General features: G+C 43.0%; 1 protein-coding gene across 1 annotated transcript; it reads left to right on the forward strand.

Moving 5' to 3' along the window:
- Nucleotides 1-1747: 1747 nt before the first annotated feature.
- On the forward strand, nucleotides 1748-8993 carry bmf2 (BCL2 modifying factor 2). Its single transcript, XM_080514352.1, has 4 exons — nucleotides 1748-1862; nucleotides 4682-4921; nucleotides 6180-6418; nucleotides 8863-8993. Exons 2-4 carry the CDS (start codon nucleotides 4705-4707, stop codon nucleotides 8977-8979), a joined length of 573 nt encoding a protein of 190 aa, XP_080370478.1. The 5' UTR covers nucleotides 1748-1862; nucleotides 4682-4704; the 3' UTR covers nucleotides 8980-8993.
- Nucleotides 8994-18090: the final 9097 nt, after the last annotated feature.

Here is an 18090-nt window from a genome sequence, read left to right on the forward strand (position 1 = left end):
CACACACACACACCCCTTGCAATGAGGGTCAACAGCCCGGGCTGCTGTTTATGCCGGTGTCAATGTTCATCCATCAGAGGAGGACACCACGGGTGCCGCGGGGTCTGAACTTAAAATGGCTCGCCGTTGATATCCACATATTGTTTTCTTGGCAAAATGCATTTGAGGACTCTGGAGTTACACATTTACAGTGGTACGGTGGTTCGCACTCTCGCCTTCCTGCAGGAAGGTTGCATGCAGGTTGGAGTCCAGCTTGTGTTTGGGGAACTCTCTATGTGGGCTTTGCATGTTTTGACCTTCAATATGGAGTGCCCAGGTTTTCCTCCCACACTCTAAAAATATGCCTTTAAAGTTAACTGGTGAATCGAGATTGCATGAACGCACCAGTGTGTGATTGTAAGGGTGCGTTCACATTTCCATGTTTCATCCAGACCAGTAGAGTTCTCTTCATGGAGTTTCTGGGAGAGATTGTTTTGGTTTGCATCTTTCAGTCTGGACCAATCAGTGAGTTGTGTTTCTTCTTCACTTCCTCTCTGGTCAGTGTGTTTCAGGCAGGCTAATTGCTGACCCTAAATTCCCCCTAATTGTGAATGTGAGAGTTTGTGGTTGTGTGTTTACCCTGTGATGGACTGGTGACTTGCCTGTGTCCATAGATAGCTGGGATTGGCTCCAGCACCCAACAACCCTGCACAGGATTAAGCGATATAGAGGATAGATGGATACAATTGATATTCATGATCACCAGTAATCCATTCAACCCATATGGGGTGCAAAGTAAAGTGGCACATCAAGTTTAAATTACATAAAGTATTTTTTTTCTTTGTATTGCATGACAAAACATACAAATAACCATCCTAATAAAAATCCAGGTTTTGTGACTTACTTTACAGTGTAACAGTAGACTGTTTGTTGCCTTGACAGTACACAAATCATCCGCACACCGACCCCAGCAATTGGGTGTGTGCAGCCGCTCCATCGAGCAGCAGCTCCCAATCAGCTGAGCTGATCTGGAGCGGATCACATGTTCTGATCTGGGTTTGTGTTTTTTCCCCCTCCACGTGTCAGGATACACGAAGCAGAAGGCGGGACCAAAACAAACCGCATGATTGGTCCGCCGCGTGTCACCAGCTTATGTTTCTCTTAAAGGGCCATACACATTATTATTTTTTATTCCTTTCACAACAATACAGCGTGCGCTCGACACGTTTAGCAAAAACACGGTTTAAAATGAGCAGTAGCTTTTTACATTGTTATGGAATAAGTGTAAAAAGAAAATATGTGGATGATGTATGTATATAAAACGTGTTTATATATATATATACTTGTCACTGGATCGCTCACTGATACGTGTTTACATGAGAAAAACATGGGGCTTCCACAATAATAATAAAGTGGTATATTTTAATGTTGCCATGCTTATAGGAAATGTTTCTAGTTTATGTATTTATCCATTTTTAGCTGTTACTTGTGCATTTCCACAGTTTGCCATTTCAATTAGATGACTCAAATCACCTGACTCTTTTCCCCATCAACCACCTTTCATTATATTCCCAATATAAAATGTGAGCATGCAAAAAAAAGAAGAAGAAGAAAACTCGCAGCGAGTCCTTTCAATGTGTCGGATTTGCATAACAACCGTGTGGCTGACTCTGTTCCTTTCACATTATTAAGGAAAGGCGGGTCCGAGCTGCAGGGGCGGATCGTTTAGACACGGAGAGAGAAAAAAAAATACAACCCGGAGTTGTTGAGTGGCTGCAAATGCAAAGAGGGATACTCGTCTCATCGCCACAGTCAGTTGGAGACACGGTAACAGCAAGTTGTCAAGATACCACCGATCACAACGGAAAACGCATTTATTGGCGGTGAGTGAGTTCGGCTTGTTCTCACATTGTTATTTAATGGTTGGACGCGCGTAAAGAAAAACGCACCGGCGCGCGCTCCGGGCTTGAAGGGAGTTTATTCTGAAGTGTGCGCGCACCGCACGCACAGGCTGGGCATGCCCGGGCAGAGACGGGGGTGACTGAGCGGACCGACGGGGCACTTGAGTTATATCTACTCGCTTTTTCACATCGGCGATACTTCTCTCGCTTGTCTTCAGGAACGAGGGGGATCGTTTGCTGCTCCCGGCTGATGTTACATTGTTTTTGATAAGCCACTGTCTCTCTGCTGCGTCTTCATTACACAATAAGACAGGTAATACATGTGAGATTGTTTTTTCACGCACTCGAGAAGTCAATGCGTTAAAAAAAAAAAAAAAAAAATGCTTTGCCCGGTGTCTATTTAGCGCAGCAAGCGGTGAATGTGCTGACTTTGTCTTGCATTTGGAGGAAAAGTGGCGAAATGATGGGAAAGTGTCACCCGCACGATAACAAGAAACGAAGGAGGACCCGGAGAAACTGCCCTCAATCTTTATTGAATTAGTTGTATTGGGTTATCATGCCATACTTCCAAAGGTGATCGAGGACGCATTGTTTTTCAAAGAATAACTTAAAAAAAAAAGTACTCCTTAATATCTCCCTTTAAGATTTGTATTATGATTTAGTTTTGAATTAGAAGATGTGAAGGCAGCTCGTGGATGGACGTTGTGTCCTCGGTGATGAGAAGTGAAGCTCCGCGTGTTTACGCACAGAGCTGCCCGGGAGAACGCGCTCTTGGTGCGGCGAGAGCGCAGCACATGTCCGGGTGGTCCCGGAGAGATGAGCGATCTCGCGTCAACTGACACAAGCAACTAAATTAATTATTTCGTGTGCAGCCTCACAATGGTTGCACCCGAATTTAAACTTAGTCACATAAATGCCCATTTCACCACGCAAGTAAGCTCCAAAATACAATCCATTTAGACACTGTCATTCAATTTTCCAGGGATGAAAGAGGGTTAAGTTCAGAGTTTTATTGACGCGAACTGATCTCCACGGTGTATGTATTTCTAGTTACATGAAAGCAGGAGGTAAACCAACAGCTGAGCTCACTGTGTGCGCGTACCCCCCCCCCCCCCCCCCTCAGCCCCCAGCCCGAGCTGTGCATGGAGCAGTGCCCGTGCACAGATGGTGCAGCAGAGGGAGCCACTTTCTGCTGGAGCTCTGAGCCTCTCTGACCAGCAGTGTGGTGGGTGCCAGGCCTCCCCTGCAGCCCCAGGCAGTGTGTGTGTGCGTGTGTGAGTGAGTGCTGTGTCTTTCTGTGTCTCACTGTCTATGTTTGTTTTTATGTGTCTGACACTATGGTGATATTGCCAGTCCTCCTGATGACTGCCAGAGGAAATTCAAGAGTGTCACTGACACACTACACAAGTGCACGTTTGATTTAAGTGTATCTGGATGCACAGCTGCAAGAGGTGCCCCTGCTGCTTTTGTGGCATTAATTAATTCACTACTTAACTTTCCTGCATGCAGAAGGTTATTCAAATTAGAGGTCCTTTGAATTTCAGTAAAGCACTTCTAATGAGCCCTGTATTTCACAATGGACTGATTTCACTCTTTAATTGGCTGGGAAGTAATGGTCAGAGAGTGTGAATAGTCAACAGTTTCTGTTTACAAATGGGCAGACAGTATGATTCAACGTTATAACCTTGGTTTCAGATGCGTGAAATGACATAACGCAAAGGCGTTATGGGTTACGTGAGCAGGGCCATCCTGCTAAGTAAACACAGTACCAGTGTATCCACTTTCGGCTTTCGCATCTGGCGTCAGAGCCTGTTTGTCTGCACTCGCACAACAAAAGGCGAAGACAAGCGCCCCTGACAAGAAGATATTACAGTCGTGAACAGATTGTGGGATGTGGCCAACAAGGAAGAGTGTTTGTGTTCAGCAGGCATAGTGGAGTGAAACTTGTCTCACATGCAGCACATGATCGTCTCGCCAAAACTTTGGGTTTCACTCACACCCTGTGTGTGCGCGTGTGATTGTTTTTGTGTGCGTGTGTTCACATTGTGCTGTCCGTGCGCGTGTTGAGCTGCAGAATTGTGCAGCGGGAACTTAGTCTCCGGACTGCACTCTGCTGTGTGGCGCACTGCTCAGATTGAGGTGATTGTGAGTGAAAGAAGCCTCTCTGCTGGATCTTTTGGCACTCCATTACAGTTTGGCTCCTTGTCAGCGACAGCTTGACAAAATCTGCTTGGGTAGAGAAGCAGATCCTCTGTAGCGTTTTGAGCCGCCCACTGGGTCCCACCGCACAGTGTGTTTCCATACATTTGGCTCATGTTGCCACTCGTAGCTGTATTGAAAACACAGATTATTGCTTTTGCTGCATCTGGCCTCTTGTATGTTTACTGTTTTTTTTCCTTCTTTTCTGCACACTCACAGACCCATCTCTGCCTCTGAGATGAGACGTCTCCATTTGTTTGTTTTCAGTATTATGACACACAACATAAGCCGCTTACTGGGCTTTATCATGACTAATCATTTATTTGAATTTAATGCAGATGGAGTCAGATAATTTACCATCTGCGAAAGTCTGAAGTCTCCACTGATAGCAGGCAGATATTTGGCACTTTTGTTTATTTAATTTTTTTGTTTTGTTTGGTCTTAAAACAAGTCACGCCCAAATTCCCTGCAAGCTCACGATCATAAACATTTACAGTATGAGTCAAACTTGGCTCCAAAACCTTCAGGTCATATTTATCCACACGCCACCAATTCTCGACTCATTGTGAAGTTTTCGTCTCGTCCTTCCCTCCTCACACCAGGGAGTTTACCGCTGAGGCATCGGATGGACGATGAGGAGGAGGACATGTCACGGCCCATCTCGCAGCTCTGGGGAACGTCCTTTCGGGAGGTCAAATACGAAGACCGAGCCGCACAGATCGCAGCCGGACAAGCGCTGGCTGCCGTCACTGCGGCCGTGTCCACGTCGCAGAGCCACAACAACAACAGCATCAACACGCTGCCCTGCGGCTTTCACCGACAGCCTCGCGTCCCCTTCCACGGTAAGGACAGGCGACCCCGCTGAACTCCTGTGAGGTCGTGGTTGTATTTGCTGAATGACACACATGAAGTGTAAACTCTCAGTCAGTCTTTTAACACTCTCCTCATCAATGGAAGTTGTTTGTTTTTGTTTTTTTCCAGAAGTCTGAGTAATTCAAACTCCTGGTGTGGTTTTCTAATTGCCACATTTGACAAAAAAAAGACACCCAACATTCGTTAGATCATCTCAAAACAAGTCGGCTTAGAAAAGTATCCATCATGCGGCAGCGACGTGGCTTTGGAGTAAAAATACTAATCATCCTCATTACACAGTTAAACCTAAATCGAGTTACATGTCATCAATTTCTTTGCAACTTACATAAGCAATTCTTAGAATTAAGTAAACAGTGGAAGCAATATTTTCATACAAACATAAAGCTACATACCAACACTAATGCCTCCATCAGCTTGAATCCAGTAGTTGTTTTCCCATGTGTAATCGAATCAATGCGACATCATGCTAATCGAATTGGATGAATGTTGATGTTGTTGGTTCATCGACTCAAAAATAAGTATGTGAGAGCTATCTATTGTTCAGGATTTAAAGTCGTCAATATATAAACACCGCTGACTGCGATTACCTTGTCATCCATTGTAATCTAACCAGTAATGGATGTCATGCACTTGGCTTGATGCCATATCTCCTCCCTGCTAACGCTCAGTGTCTCAGAGTTGAGTCCACTGCAGAGGAGAACACCACAGCATTCTGCACACATGATTAAAAAAGAAAAAAAAAGTTGTTTTTCTTCCGAGTGGCATGACTGCAGAAATGCATGCTGGAGGGAGAGAGTAAACTTGATGACCTGACTCAGTTCTCAGCGCCAGTCCGTTTAAGACTTTGTTGATTTATTAAGGTGTTTTACGTTTCCACCTATTAACATTCACATGTATAGTGATTTGTCCCGTCACGAGAGGATCTCATACAACCTGTTTCAGAGTCCATTGTGGCAGCGTAGTTTCATTGCATGTCTGACAAAATGCAGTCAGCGCTGTGTTTGTGAAAATTACTAGTAAACAACATACCTGGCCTCATTGTCAGGCTCTCTGCAGTTTCTGAGTTGTTGTTTTATTTTTTCTTCTTCACACAATCCAGTCTTTACTTTAAAAAAGCACAACCTGCGTAAAGCTACTTCAATCACATGATGCTGATGAGACTGATGATGCTTTTACAAACCAAAAGGCCGACCCAAGTTACAAAAAAGCTGGATCTCTCCCTTCTAGGCAACGCTGGATTGCGCTCACATTTTCCCGCTCAGTTTGAGCCCATGGAGGACCGGGGAGAGAGGCAGATTGACGAGGAGGAAGAGGAGGAGGAGGAGGAGGTGGAGCAGGGCAGGGGAGAAGAAAATGACAGGATGGCAGAGAGGCCGGCGGAGCAGGCGGGGCTGAGCGTTGAGGCGCAAATTGGTCGTAAACTTCGGGAGATGGGAGACAAGTTCCACCAGGATCACGTTGAACTGGTAAGCCCCGGCGCTGAGCAGTGAAGATAATCCCCGCTGACCTCAAGAACCCGAATGCACTTTCAAACACAGCGTTGTGGACGCCGCTTATGTTGGGCAATGAAATGGTGGGTTTTAGATACGACGAGAGCCTGAACGCTTTACTCTTCTGTTTCAAAACGTCTTCTTTTTTTGTTGCTTCTTTCTAAGAAGAACTTAGTTAACAGTTCCATTGCATGAATAAGACACACCCTTCATCGGCTAAAAATAACATTTACTGTGATTCAACCATTTCTCAGTGAAGCAATGGAGTAAAGCCCCTAAACTGTTAATGTGGCATGATTTGGTATTAAGCTATTGGATAAAAAAGAGAATACACCCACAAATGCGTATTGCCCTCAGTTAATTAGCTGCTTAGTTCAGTTTGCAAACTTTGTCCATTCAAATTACACCGCATATAACTTGAAACCATCGGGGTGCTGGAAAGGCTTGAGGGAATGCGAAATGGGAGTTGAGTGTCGAGGCACACTGTTTGCAGACATCCTTTGTTAAAAGCTAAACACACAGACCTCAAGTAATTCATGATAAGTAGTTAATTGTGCATTGATGTTTACAAAGCAGTTACTGTTCTGCCCCAGAGTCTCCATTAGTCACATGCCCACGTTAATAAGTACAAATAAACCGAGACGGCTTTCTTATCTGCTGCCGTGACTGCCTCGCCACGGGGATCTGGGTAGACGACAAGGTGTGGTTGACATGTTTTGAAAAGCACTTAACTGTCTGGGTAATGGAGAAGGAGAGAGAGAGAGAGAAAGAGGGAGAGAAAGTTTCTACCAGGTAGGAAAAAAAAAAGGCAGAGCAAATTCATAGTGAGGAAGGGAGTGAACTGAGAGTGGCAGATGGTGAGTTTTGATGGCGACTGAGGAAGAACAGGTGAGATGGATGCGACTGTCACCAACAGGAGTGAGCAGCGCGTCTGTGTCTGGGTAGACTTGGCCGGCTGTTTATATGCCCGTCTAAAAATAGAACCTGACTCACACACTTATAGACGCAGCCAGTAACGTGACGGCTTCCCACAATACCTCAGTTGTCCCGCTGCCTGCCTCAGCATGTGCGTCTTTGTGTGTTTTGGTTTGCGTGTGTAACTGTGACAGAGAGATAAGAGAACTTTTTTTTGTTCCCTCTTCTCTTTCTCTGTCTGCACTCGGGCTGGCTTCATCCTGCAGGATCTGATACTGCCGTCCTAGGAATATTCCAAAGAGAGAAATATCACAAGTGCTCCTTTATGATATCCAATCACTTCGCCGTATTGTCCCGGCTGCTATTGTTAGGTTCTCTTCACTCTTCTGCAAGCAGAAGTTGTCTGTGTGGGTTCATCTTGCTCACGTGAAGCACACTGTGGTTGTGGTTTGGGTCGACTCGGGCACTTCTACAACTTTTCTCGCCTGGTTAAAATGTTGACGCCTACTCTCGGAAGGCAAAAGCTGAGTATCGTATAAATCGGGCACACTCGTCTGCACTATCGCTGCAAATGAGATGAGAAGGATGAGCTGCACGTGAAACAGCAGAGTGGTGTTTAAATAAGCTCAGCAGTGTGGAATTAAGGTAATGAGGGACAATTAGGGTTTCATTTAGTGCTGCTGGTTCAATTCATTTCAGTTTGCAGGCGCTGCATCAAACAGCCCGTGGCGGGACTCTGATTGCCGGGCTGGTGGAGGCATTGATGAAGAGAGCCGGGGAAAAGATGGTAGCAAGAGTGCTTATGCAACAGGCTGCAATGTTCAGAAAGCCAGTGGGAGCTGTGCAGGATCAGAGATGGAGCTGAGGGGGGGGGGGGGTATAAAGCAGGAGGACCCTCTTTATCTGCTCGAAAATGACAGAGCGGTTAAAGTTATGCTTTGTTGTGTTTTGATAATTACATGGGTTGAGAACGGTGCTGAGGGAGAGCAGAAAGCCGTTTTGCTTCTTGATTAGAAGTCCCAGTGCGATATTTAATGAGAGGGAACGTCTAAAGGCAGGTGGAGTATTTTTTTTTTTTTTTTTAATTCAGATGATTGTCACATCCTGGGGTCACAAATGTGTTGTTTCACACCTGATTGCCTGGTAATTTTGATCCCTTAATCAGTCACTCTCTTTAAACACCGAAAGTGTTACAATGGAGCCTCGGCGGCGAAGCGGGAGCTGCTCAGAAACAAAGCCAGCCGCAGCTCTTGGGTCGTGCGTGTGACAGACGTGTTTTCTAGACACACGTCAGTGTTGTGGAAACAGTTGACGTGGTCACACGGTTTTAACTCCGTGGGTTTACCTTAGTTCACAAGGCTTTACCTTTTTCTTTTTTTTTTAAACCGCAATAATGAAGTCCGAGTGACTCATTCAAGTAGCAAGTTATGAATATCTGGGAGTGACTCTGAATATGTACTCATGTCTTCTGTTCTCTTTCTCTCTCTCTCTCTCTCTATTTGCAGTTTTTGAGGCATCAGAGACAAAACCTGCCTATCTGGATGCGCCTTACCAATGCCTTGTTTGGCTTTTTTTTCCCGAACGAGGTTCTGCTCCCGCGCCTGAGAGGAGAGCAGAGATGAAAGGACGACCCGCCAACCTTCACCCTCGTTTTCTGAACTGAAAAAAAAAAAAAAAAAGAAGAAGAAAAAAAAAAAAGACACAGGACTCGAAGAGATGGCACTGTAAGATGGAACACGGGTTTGGATTTTTTTTTTTTTTTTTTTTTTTTTTTTTCCGAATTGATTATGAAGATGAGATGAAGAAGACACTGGTCACCGCTGGACGGAGACAGAATGCAGAATTTTTTGGTTCTTGCATTTTTGTTTTGTAATTTTCTTTTTCCTTTTTCTTTTTTGCCTCTCCAAAAAGAAGCCATTGTGTTTGAAGAGATATTTTGGAAATATTTGTAAGATTACCTATTTTGTACAGTAAACTGCTCTTTTTATTTGCTATTTCAAGTCTTGAAGGACCTCCATCAGTCCAGGGAATGCCTTATTCTCTCCTACTGCAGTTCTCACTCTTTTGCATCAAGAAATTTACATGAAATCAATCGATTTTTAAGATTAGACCACTTTTTTTTTAGAGAGAAAGACTGTGGATGTGGACATTTCTGTGCTGAAGTTACTGATTTAAAAGCTTGAGGACTCGAGGCACATTTCTAATCTTTTTTTTTTTCCCAAAAAGACAACAAGCCCTGTACTTATCCTTTACTGCTCCACACTGGCTCATTTGAAAATGGTTGTAGTGACATTGTGGCAGTGTGCACACACACACACACACATGCTGGTGGTGCACTGATGGTCAGTTTCGATGCTGGTTTTAGCTTCCACTATAGACCCAGGGATCTTATGTCAACCTGTGTCTTTCTCGTTCGTCAGCATCTCCATCTCCAGTATTACTCATCTTGTGAGAGGCGACCTAATGGCCCACTGTGTAGATTCAACCACGTATACTTGAAGTCAAGATATTTCACATTTTCGTGCACCGACGAGCTCCGACATCGTGATCACGGTTGCAGTGAACAGTCATGTCTTCGTCGGACTGTGTGCTCTGCTGTTTTGCGAAAAATCTGCATTCGTTCCGAAGCCAATCAAGCACAAACAAAGCCGAGCAAATCTCACTCGTGGGATCACGATCAGGGAACCGGAAACAATCAAGACGGCTGGAGATCTTTGGATAAATGGCTTATTTTTCCAAACATCTTCAGTTTTATTCCTGTGGCTGGATTGACAATCGCAATTTTGCCCTTTGCCGCATCGTGGCTTCGCCTGTGAGGAAGATGACATTCAACAGCAGTGTAAAAAAAACAACAACAAACAAACAAGGAGGGCGGGGCGAGCAATATTCAAGCCAGTGGAAGGAGTAACAGCCGTATTTGCAATCAGACTGCCGTCTCCAGATGGACATCCTCTGTATCCTCAATGAAATACACCTCCTCATTACAGAATCGTTTTGGGGTTGAAGAGATGCATTTTTATTTTATTTCACTCCAGATGTAAATGTCTAACACGCTGATTCAGGCCTGATATAATCGTAAAAGAAATGTCAAACAGCCAGTAGTGCATTCAGCTTCACTTAGTAAGGAAAGCTTCTGTACAGTACATTTTTTTATTGGCACACGCGGACTTCTGAGAAAGTTTCTACGTCCGGGTGTGTGGCGATGGCTACATTAATGCGACAACACAGCCACTGTTCCTTTAATGTAAAGTCTTTAAAGACTTTGAATATGATGTGTTTTTCCAGTCTCTTGTAGATTCCTGATATGAACTTTTGAAGACACTGTTGGGTTTTTGTTTTTTTTTCCTTTTCCTTCGTTTTCTTCAGGGAGTAGTTAAAACCCACATTAATTATCTGACATTTACTCACGAGCTATGTTTGCTTAAGGTTTGCTTATTGTCTCTCATTGTTGCAGCGGAGTAAGCAAAGATCTTTTGGCAAACTGTCTCCACTCATCCTTAGCAAGAAAACGTGGGTTGGTTTTTTCTTTGTTTGTTTTTTTGAATGCAGTAGTAGCTAAACCAAAAGTTTGTTTCCTGCAAACACTGAACGCTGAGCCAATTCAGATAGTCGTTTCTTTTTCAGCCCAAAGCTTCAGACTCTCGCTCGGTTTTCATGAAGCGCCACATAGACCTACTCCCTGTCCTTAAATGACAACAAGCTTCATTTTGGGTTTGGTTTTCGTTAAGGTAATTTATTCTAATTTATTTAGTGTATATTTGCTCAGTGCTACTGTATAAATGCTATCTCAGTGTGTACAGTTCTTTTCTTCTCATTGGTGAGGTGCGTTCAGTTGCGCGTTTGGTGCCTGTGTGCGGGGAGGTTGGACTAAAGCCATGTGCCTCGTGCGTTCTCACACGGAGGGTTTGAGTCTTTTGCAAATCACGTGGAAAGCAGACAATCAAATGTACAAAATGTGCCTTTGTGAGTAACAGACCTGATGCGTCATCACTGACACTTGGCATGACTACCCAAAGTCACTGGTCACAGCGGTTGTTTCACTTGGGCTCTGTGAGATCAACGTTCAATTAAAAAAAAACAAAAAAAAACAGCAAGCAAACACATACAAATCAGTTTGATTTCTCACACCAGCTCACGAGGCACAGGCTCAACCTTTGACGTCTCTCAGCACGAACGGCAAGTTTCACCGTGCAAAACCTTCTCAATATCAGAAACGACTGTTTGCAATCAATGTGCACTGTATAAAAAAAAAACAGTTATTTATCTGCATACTGTATTTTGCACCGCTCTCTTTCTTACTCCTGTGCTGAACTTCCCCTCTAGATCCTGGAGACTTTGTGAGATCTGTTAATATGCTGGATCGACCGAGCTTGCCTGGGTTTACGTGCTTTATTATCTACAATCTATGAGGGCTGCGGGTTTACGTTTGAAGGAGGAATGAGCCACCAAGGTGCCCAGTATTATTTGTCTGTGAGATGGGTTGAACATCCACTCAGTGAGTTTGGTGTTGATCTGAGCCTCTTTGCTACCAACCACTGTTGCAACCTTAACTCAAGTGAAACGTTTCTATATGTTCAACCTTCAGTGTCTTTACTATCAAAATTTTTCAGACAATTCTTTGGATATCCGAGAAAGAGTGCATCTTTACTGTCAAGTGCTGTGATTTGGTGGTTTTGTTTTTTTTTCTACATTAGACATAAATTTGACACAGCTGTTGTTGCTATCTTTATAACAAGAACTTTTCAAACAATTTTCCATAACTTTTTGTAAGAAGACGAGGAACTACAACAACTACAACTTTTGCTTTTCTATGATCGCTTTTTTTTTATGTTGAAGCATAATGATTCTGAATATTGCCAAGTCTGCTGTGTCACTCTCAGTTCAAGGGCTTTTTGGATAGATATGTAAATGGAGTAAAAATGCATGTCAAACATTCCTGACAAATCTGTATCCTAAGGGTTTGAATGTAATTTATTGGAGTGAAAAACCACAATATCTCTTTTAATACGTGAAATGAACAGTGGAACTTCTTTCAGACGTGTGTGCTCTGTGCACTCCAAAGTTTGTATTGTCTCCACGTTGCTTTCTTTACGTTCAGAGTGGTCTCAAGGATTTCACATTCATGTGTCCTATGAAGTGAGACCCAGTCCAGATGTAGCAGGTTTTTTTTTTTTTTTTTTGGGGGGGGGATAAAGCATTGGCTGTGTTATCTTTGGGACTGCTCTGTTTCTTCCTGCACAATTTTCAAACGGCGCAGGACACTGGAGCGATGGAGGGATTTGAGGAGGACAGGCGATGTTTGTTCTTTTTCTAGTGCAATATGCTGTACATAAGAGCTTGGCTCACAAAATCTTACAATTTCCCTTAATTTCTTTTGTTGTTACATGGGTACATTGCTGTTATTTTTTTTTTTCCATTAAAACTTTATGGACAGATGACCTGGTTTGTGCTTTGTGTCTTTTAACACTCACACAGATTTACTACCAGCAAGAAAACTCTTGACATTTATTCGCTTTAACACGGCTAAAATGGTTGATTATCTATTGTTAATCAGACATATTGGAGCAGGCGGACAATTTGAAAACTATCACACAACTTGCTCTCACATCCCATCCATCCTTGATACCGCTGATCCAACTGAGCTTCGCTGAAACAAATTCCTCACATCAACTATATATATCAAACCAATATATATGCTGACAAAACTATTAAAAAAAAGTTTGTTAAATGTATACGTATAATATAATATAATACATATAATATATACATATAATGCCAAACAAAATATCTGATGTCAAATAGAGACCAACATGGATGAAACTTGACAACTGTAAATGAACATGCAGGCAAGTGGGCAAAACCCCTAAAACTCTATCTTTTGATTTCCTTGGCTAGATGGAGAGAATAGTTGTGAATTTACCACTGATGAAAAAACAAACAAACTGAATTGCCACAGAGAGACAATACAGATGTTTAGATACTGTTACAGTGGAAGCATGCAGCACATAATAAAAGCGCCAAATTGTCAAAATTAGATTCAGGCTGAACATCAAACGCCAGTAAATGACAATATAACATTAAACTAAAACAAAACAAAAAAAACAACCTTTGTCTACCAGTGACACAAAACTAGTAAACTTACAATGGAGAGTTTTGTGAAATCTTTCTGCCTTGAGCTGAACGCTAACACACATCAGCGTGCTAACAATCAGTCATACAATTACAAACTATAAGGAATGAACTTTTCTTTTAATTGAATGATTAAAAGACCTGATTGGAAATTAGCTTGAATCAAATTGAAAGGGAATACATTTTGGCTAAAAAGTCAAATTTATCAGTTGAATACTGCCTGTATGAACCATGTATGTACAAGATGTGCTGTTCAGAAACCAGCTGCCGAGATCATTAGAAATGACAATTTAAAGTGTCAGGGAGAGTGATAGTTAGAAATTTTTTTTTAACAAGTACTCCTAAAGAGACAGTACTCGCATAAATTGTCCATCCGCCCAGTGGTTGTTGAGTCGCTTTTGTAAAAATGTTTCTTTCTCCTTTCCCTAAAGTCACACTGCTACCATTTATAAGTCGTGTACATCAATTCACACAGTGCTCCAATTCGACAGAATCCACCACAAAAAACATCACATTGGTGAATAAAAACCTCTTCTGTATCTCAAAGTGTCATTAAAAGAAACTTTAAAAGACCTCAAATATCTATTTAGCATTTAGTAAAGATGATATCATCAACGCTGCGAAGCTCAGCACTACATTTTTTATTTATCTATTTTTTTTATTTACTTGTGATACCTTGGGCTCGAGAGAGACAGAGAGAGAGAGAGAGAGAGAGAGAGAGAGAGAGAGAGAGAGAGAGAGAGAGAGAGACCTTATGTAAACTGTGATTCAATTTTTCTGTCAGGGTTTCTTAAGGTATCTCCCGCAGGCAGCTGTTGTGTAGACAGGGGCAGCAAGGGTGTGTGTGTGTGTGTGTGTGTGTGTGTGTGTGTGTGTGTGTGTCTGTGTGTGCGTGTGTGTGTGTGTGTAAGGGTGGTGCAGAAACCTAAGGCCCCAGGAAAAACTGAAAATGCTTCTTTGCATAGAAGGCTTGAACCTTATAATGATAGAAGTGTTGTGCTGTGGGGTAAGATGATATGAACTGATAGTTCCAGCTGTCTGCTCTGGGGTATTTGGGGTCTTTTTTCTGGGTTTTTTTTTTTGTTTTTTTTTACTTGTCTTGCACACACAGATACATTACGTGTGTTTCTGCTCATGCAAACAGTGTGTTTGGCAAGTGAGAGTCAGTTTAAACACAGAAAGGCAACACAGCCCACTTGCAGCTGGGCTGTCTGCCCTTTTATTTGCGCGGAAGCAGACAACCGAGGAACAAAGAGACAAATGACAAGTAAATATAAATTATAATTGCACTCTGGTTTTAGCTGTCAGGGAACGGCACGCCCTGACATGTTTTCCTTCTCAGTTTGAGAATAATTTGATATAATGATTTATGTGAAATATTTGACCAGGCAGTGCATAAACTAAAGCTCATTCAAAAAGACACATCTATTTTTTTCCTCTGCAAAATTTCACCGAGAAATTTACAAGCAGACAAAACAGAGAGAGAGAGAAAAAAAAGTTATTTTAATCTGTGTTGTTGTTTAGAGATGAAGAATGGAGTTTTTTTTTTCCCCCTCCTGCAGTCAGAATGACATGTTTTTTTAAAAGTTAACTATAAACCCAGTGTGTCTGAAGTGCTTTGCAGAAGTTTACGCTAAAGCTGAAAAATCCACCCTGAATTCCACCACTAACATATTGAGGCGGCTTTAAGTTCTTCACCACAAAACAGGCTTCTCTGTATTCCCCTTCTTAACCTCCCACCAGCTGGAGTGAAAGCCTATTCCCCTGGGACCGCTGATAAACACTGACAAGTGTGTGTGTGTGTGCGTGTGTGTGTGTGTGTGTGTGTTCGTGTGTGTGTGTGTGTGTGTGTGTGTGTGTGTGTGTCTTCAGGGAGAAAGAGAGAAAAAATAGAGGGGGAAGGGGAGGGGTGGATGTGTGCTGAGGGTGGGGGTGAGGGTCTGCTTGGCTCAGCAGTTTTTTTTGTTGTTTTTTTTTTTTTCCCTTTCTGCACACAGCCCTGACAAAGCCCTCTCTGTCCTCCTGGCCAGTCACTCAGGGAGACGCCCTCATGATAGCAGTGCCTATCTCAAGGGTCACGCCTCAACGTCGGCTGCAAGAGAAGCTCCAGCGCCTCTCTCTTTTTGTTTACTTCTTCTTTTTTTCTGCCTGCAAGCTCTGCACCTTAACCCTTCAGTGGCCCAACTGCAGCCCGACTGGCACGAAGCTGTCGAGCCGAGAAAGTTCCCAGGATTTACCACAAACATTTGTCTTTGCAATAAGAACTCTTTATTTCACGATACTGTCCCGTATCGACTTTACCACAAAGCCACATGCTCAGCTCTTCACTTCAGGCCCAGTTTATGTAAGTTTTCAAGTAAAAATACTTTCTTTCATGTTTGTTTCGATGCTCGGAGCCACCAAAAACACAACTTTTTGAAAACAGCTCCCAAGGTGGATTAAAAATAAATAAATAAATAAAAAGCTCCGACTTCATCGTCATGTAAAAGGGGGAAAAGAAAACTTTCTGAAAACACCCAGGCTCCATTTCCACGATGACAGCAGAAGTGCTGCTACTGCACATGGCTGGAGTAAACAATCTTTCTGCACGTGTGCGAGTCGATGGACAATAAAAAGAATGGCGGCCTCCAGAATGTCGTGACTCCCAGTCCATATTCTTATAGTTGACAGTCAATCCGACTTGTCTTTCCATATGAACGTCCATGTTATTTCTTATAGCATGTTGTTCTCTGCGCGCGCGCGTGTGTGTGTGTGTGTGTGTGTGTGTGTGTGTGTGTGTGTGTGTGTGTGTGTGTGTGTGTGTGTGTGTGTGTGTGTGTGTGTGTGTGAGAATGAACATCATTTCTACACCATTGCCAAAAATGTTGCGTTTTCACTTAAAACATTGTCATATAAATGGGGCCTCGGTTGTTTTGATGGCCATTGTGCTGCTGCAGTGAACACAGACAAAGAGCGCTCGCAACATCACTGCGGGTTAGAAAAAAAAAAAAAAATCCACAGCGCAATCTGAGGAGATGGCGCGCCGAGTGATGACATTTCAATTATCACCTTTGAATTCCCGCCGAGTCTTACGGCTGCAGTCACAGAAACAGATCAGAGGAGAACCTGCGCCTTCGGTGTTGTCAGCATTATCCACTTTTATTGTGACAAATTATGGCTCTTTGCAGTGTGTCACCTCCTGCCAAGTCTTCACTGATGCATAAATGCCTCAGGATGCAGAGACTTTCACATTATAAACAATATTCGTTTACAGCGATGATGTGAAACAGGATACATTCACGGAAAAGCACAAAAAGATATCGTGTCCTGAAATCCATATGTGTGGCTCCATCCTCTGTGGAAATGGACTTCTCATCCCTGGGGAATCGCTCCTGTCCCTCTGAAAAAGGACACTCATGTCAACGAGAAGCACTTTAGCCGTGCGGAAGGCCAAAGTGCATTTGTGCAGCAGTAGCTGAAGAGTGTCTGATGGGATTATCATGACTTCCTTCACGCGATACCTCCTGCCACAAGTATCTGATCACGCAAGGTCCTCAATGTTTTGAATGAGGGACAAACCAACGTTCAACTGTCCAGCGTGAAGACTGTGAGCTAAAACAAAATCTTGCTTACCTCAGGAATTCTGAGCAGTTTCATGCAGGCGGCAGCTGGATACACCAAACAGTTTACTTCTCTCTCTATTTAACGCTTACCTCCAGTGTCTTCCTCTTTGTTAGTGAGCAGTTTTACTGTTCCCACGACGACGACGTTCTTTGTAACGGCGTCATTTCTGGCCGATCAAACACATTGCGCAGCGTTTTAGGAGCCTGAAAATGGAATTGGTTTGAGAACGGGTTGCAGAGGGAACAAAAGATGTTGCCTCGGCTTTGAGGAGTGGACAAGCAAGACACTATCTGAAAAACGATGTCTTGTACAGCAACACATATGGGCCTGGTATATGTACTGCAACGTTTTGAGTTGTTTTCATGGTGTCATGTGGACGCAGATATTTTTCGCACACGGTTTCCTGTGTGAACGGGAAACTTTTGAAGAAAGCTCGTGTGGACAACCACAACTTTTTCTAATGCTGCTATTGGGTTAGGGTTGTGCACCACAGCCACAGTAAATACTTTTTCTGCACATGCTCAGTAGATGGACCATAACAACAATGTTTAATCCAGAGTGTCATGACTCCCAGTCCAGATTCTCCTGGGATTTGGTAGTTTCACATTTGAGAGTCACCGTAATAACAGTCCAACTTGGTCCAATATGTGTGTGATTTCATCCCACAAACAAACAACAGCACCAACTAGTGGCCACACATTCTAACCACATAGTTTATAGCGTTTCCGCTGTTTCTCTGCAGACAGATATTGCTTTCAAAATGTTGCAGTGTAAGCAAGACGCTTTTCTGAAACGAAAATGCAAAAACCAATGTGTTGTGCAAATTATGAATGGGTGTGAATGTGAGTGTGTGTCGTCTGTGTTTTTGCGTTTGTTACTTTGAGTTCACCTTACAGTAGCTCCTGCACATGTGGGTGGATGGATTTTGTATTCTTTCCCTTATGCCATGATTGCTATGATTATTATCATTATTATTATTACCGTATTATTATTATTATTAT

Source organism: Blennius ocellaris (assembly GCF_963422515.1).
Source record: "Blennius ocellaris genome assembly, chromosome: 18".
In the NCBI taxonomy this organism is placed as follows: domain Eukaryota; kingdom Metazoa; phylum Chordata; class Actinopteri; order Blenniiformes; family Blenniidae; genus Blennius; species Blennius ocellaris.

What these genes read in the sequence shown, in the direction of transcription:
- bmf2 (XM_080514352.1), top strand. Translation starts at nt 4,705, where the DNA reads ATGGACGATGAGGAGGAGGACATGTCACGGCCCATCTCGCAGCTCTGG. An exon ending in GCCTCGCGTCCCCTTCCACG is followed by an intron (nt 4,922 to 6,179) that starts GTAAGGACAGGC and finishes TCTCCCTTCTAG; the next exon opens with GCAACGCTGGATTGCGCTCA. An exon ending in ACCAGGATCACGTTGAACTG is followed by an intron (nt 6,419 to 8,862) that starts GTAAGCCCCGGC and finishes CTCTATTTGCAG; the next exon opens with TTTTTGAGGCATCAGAGACA.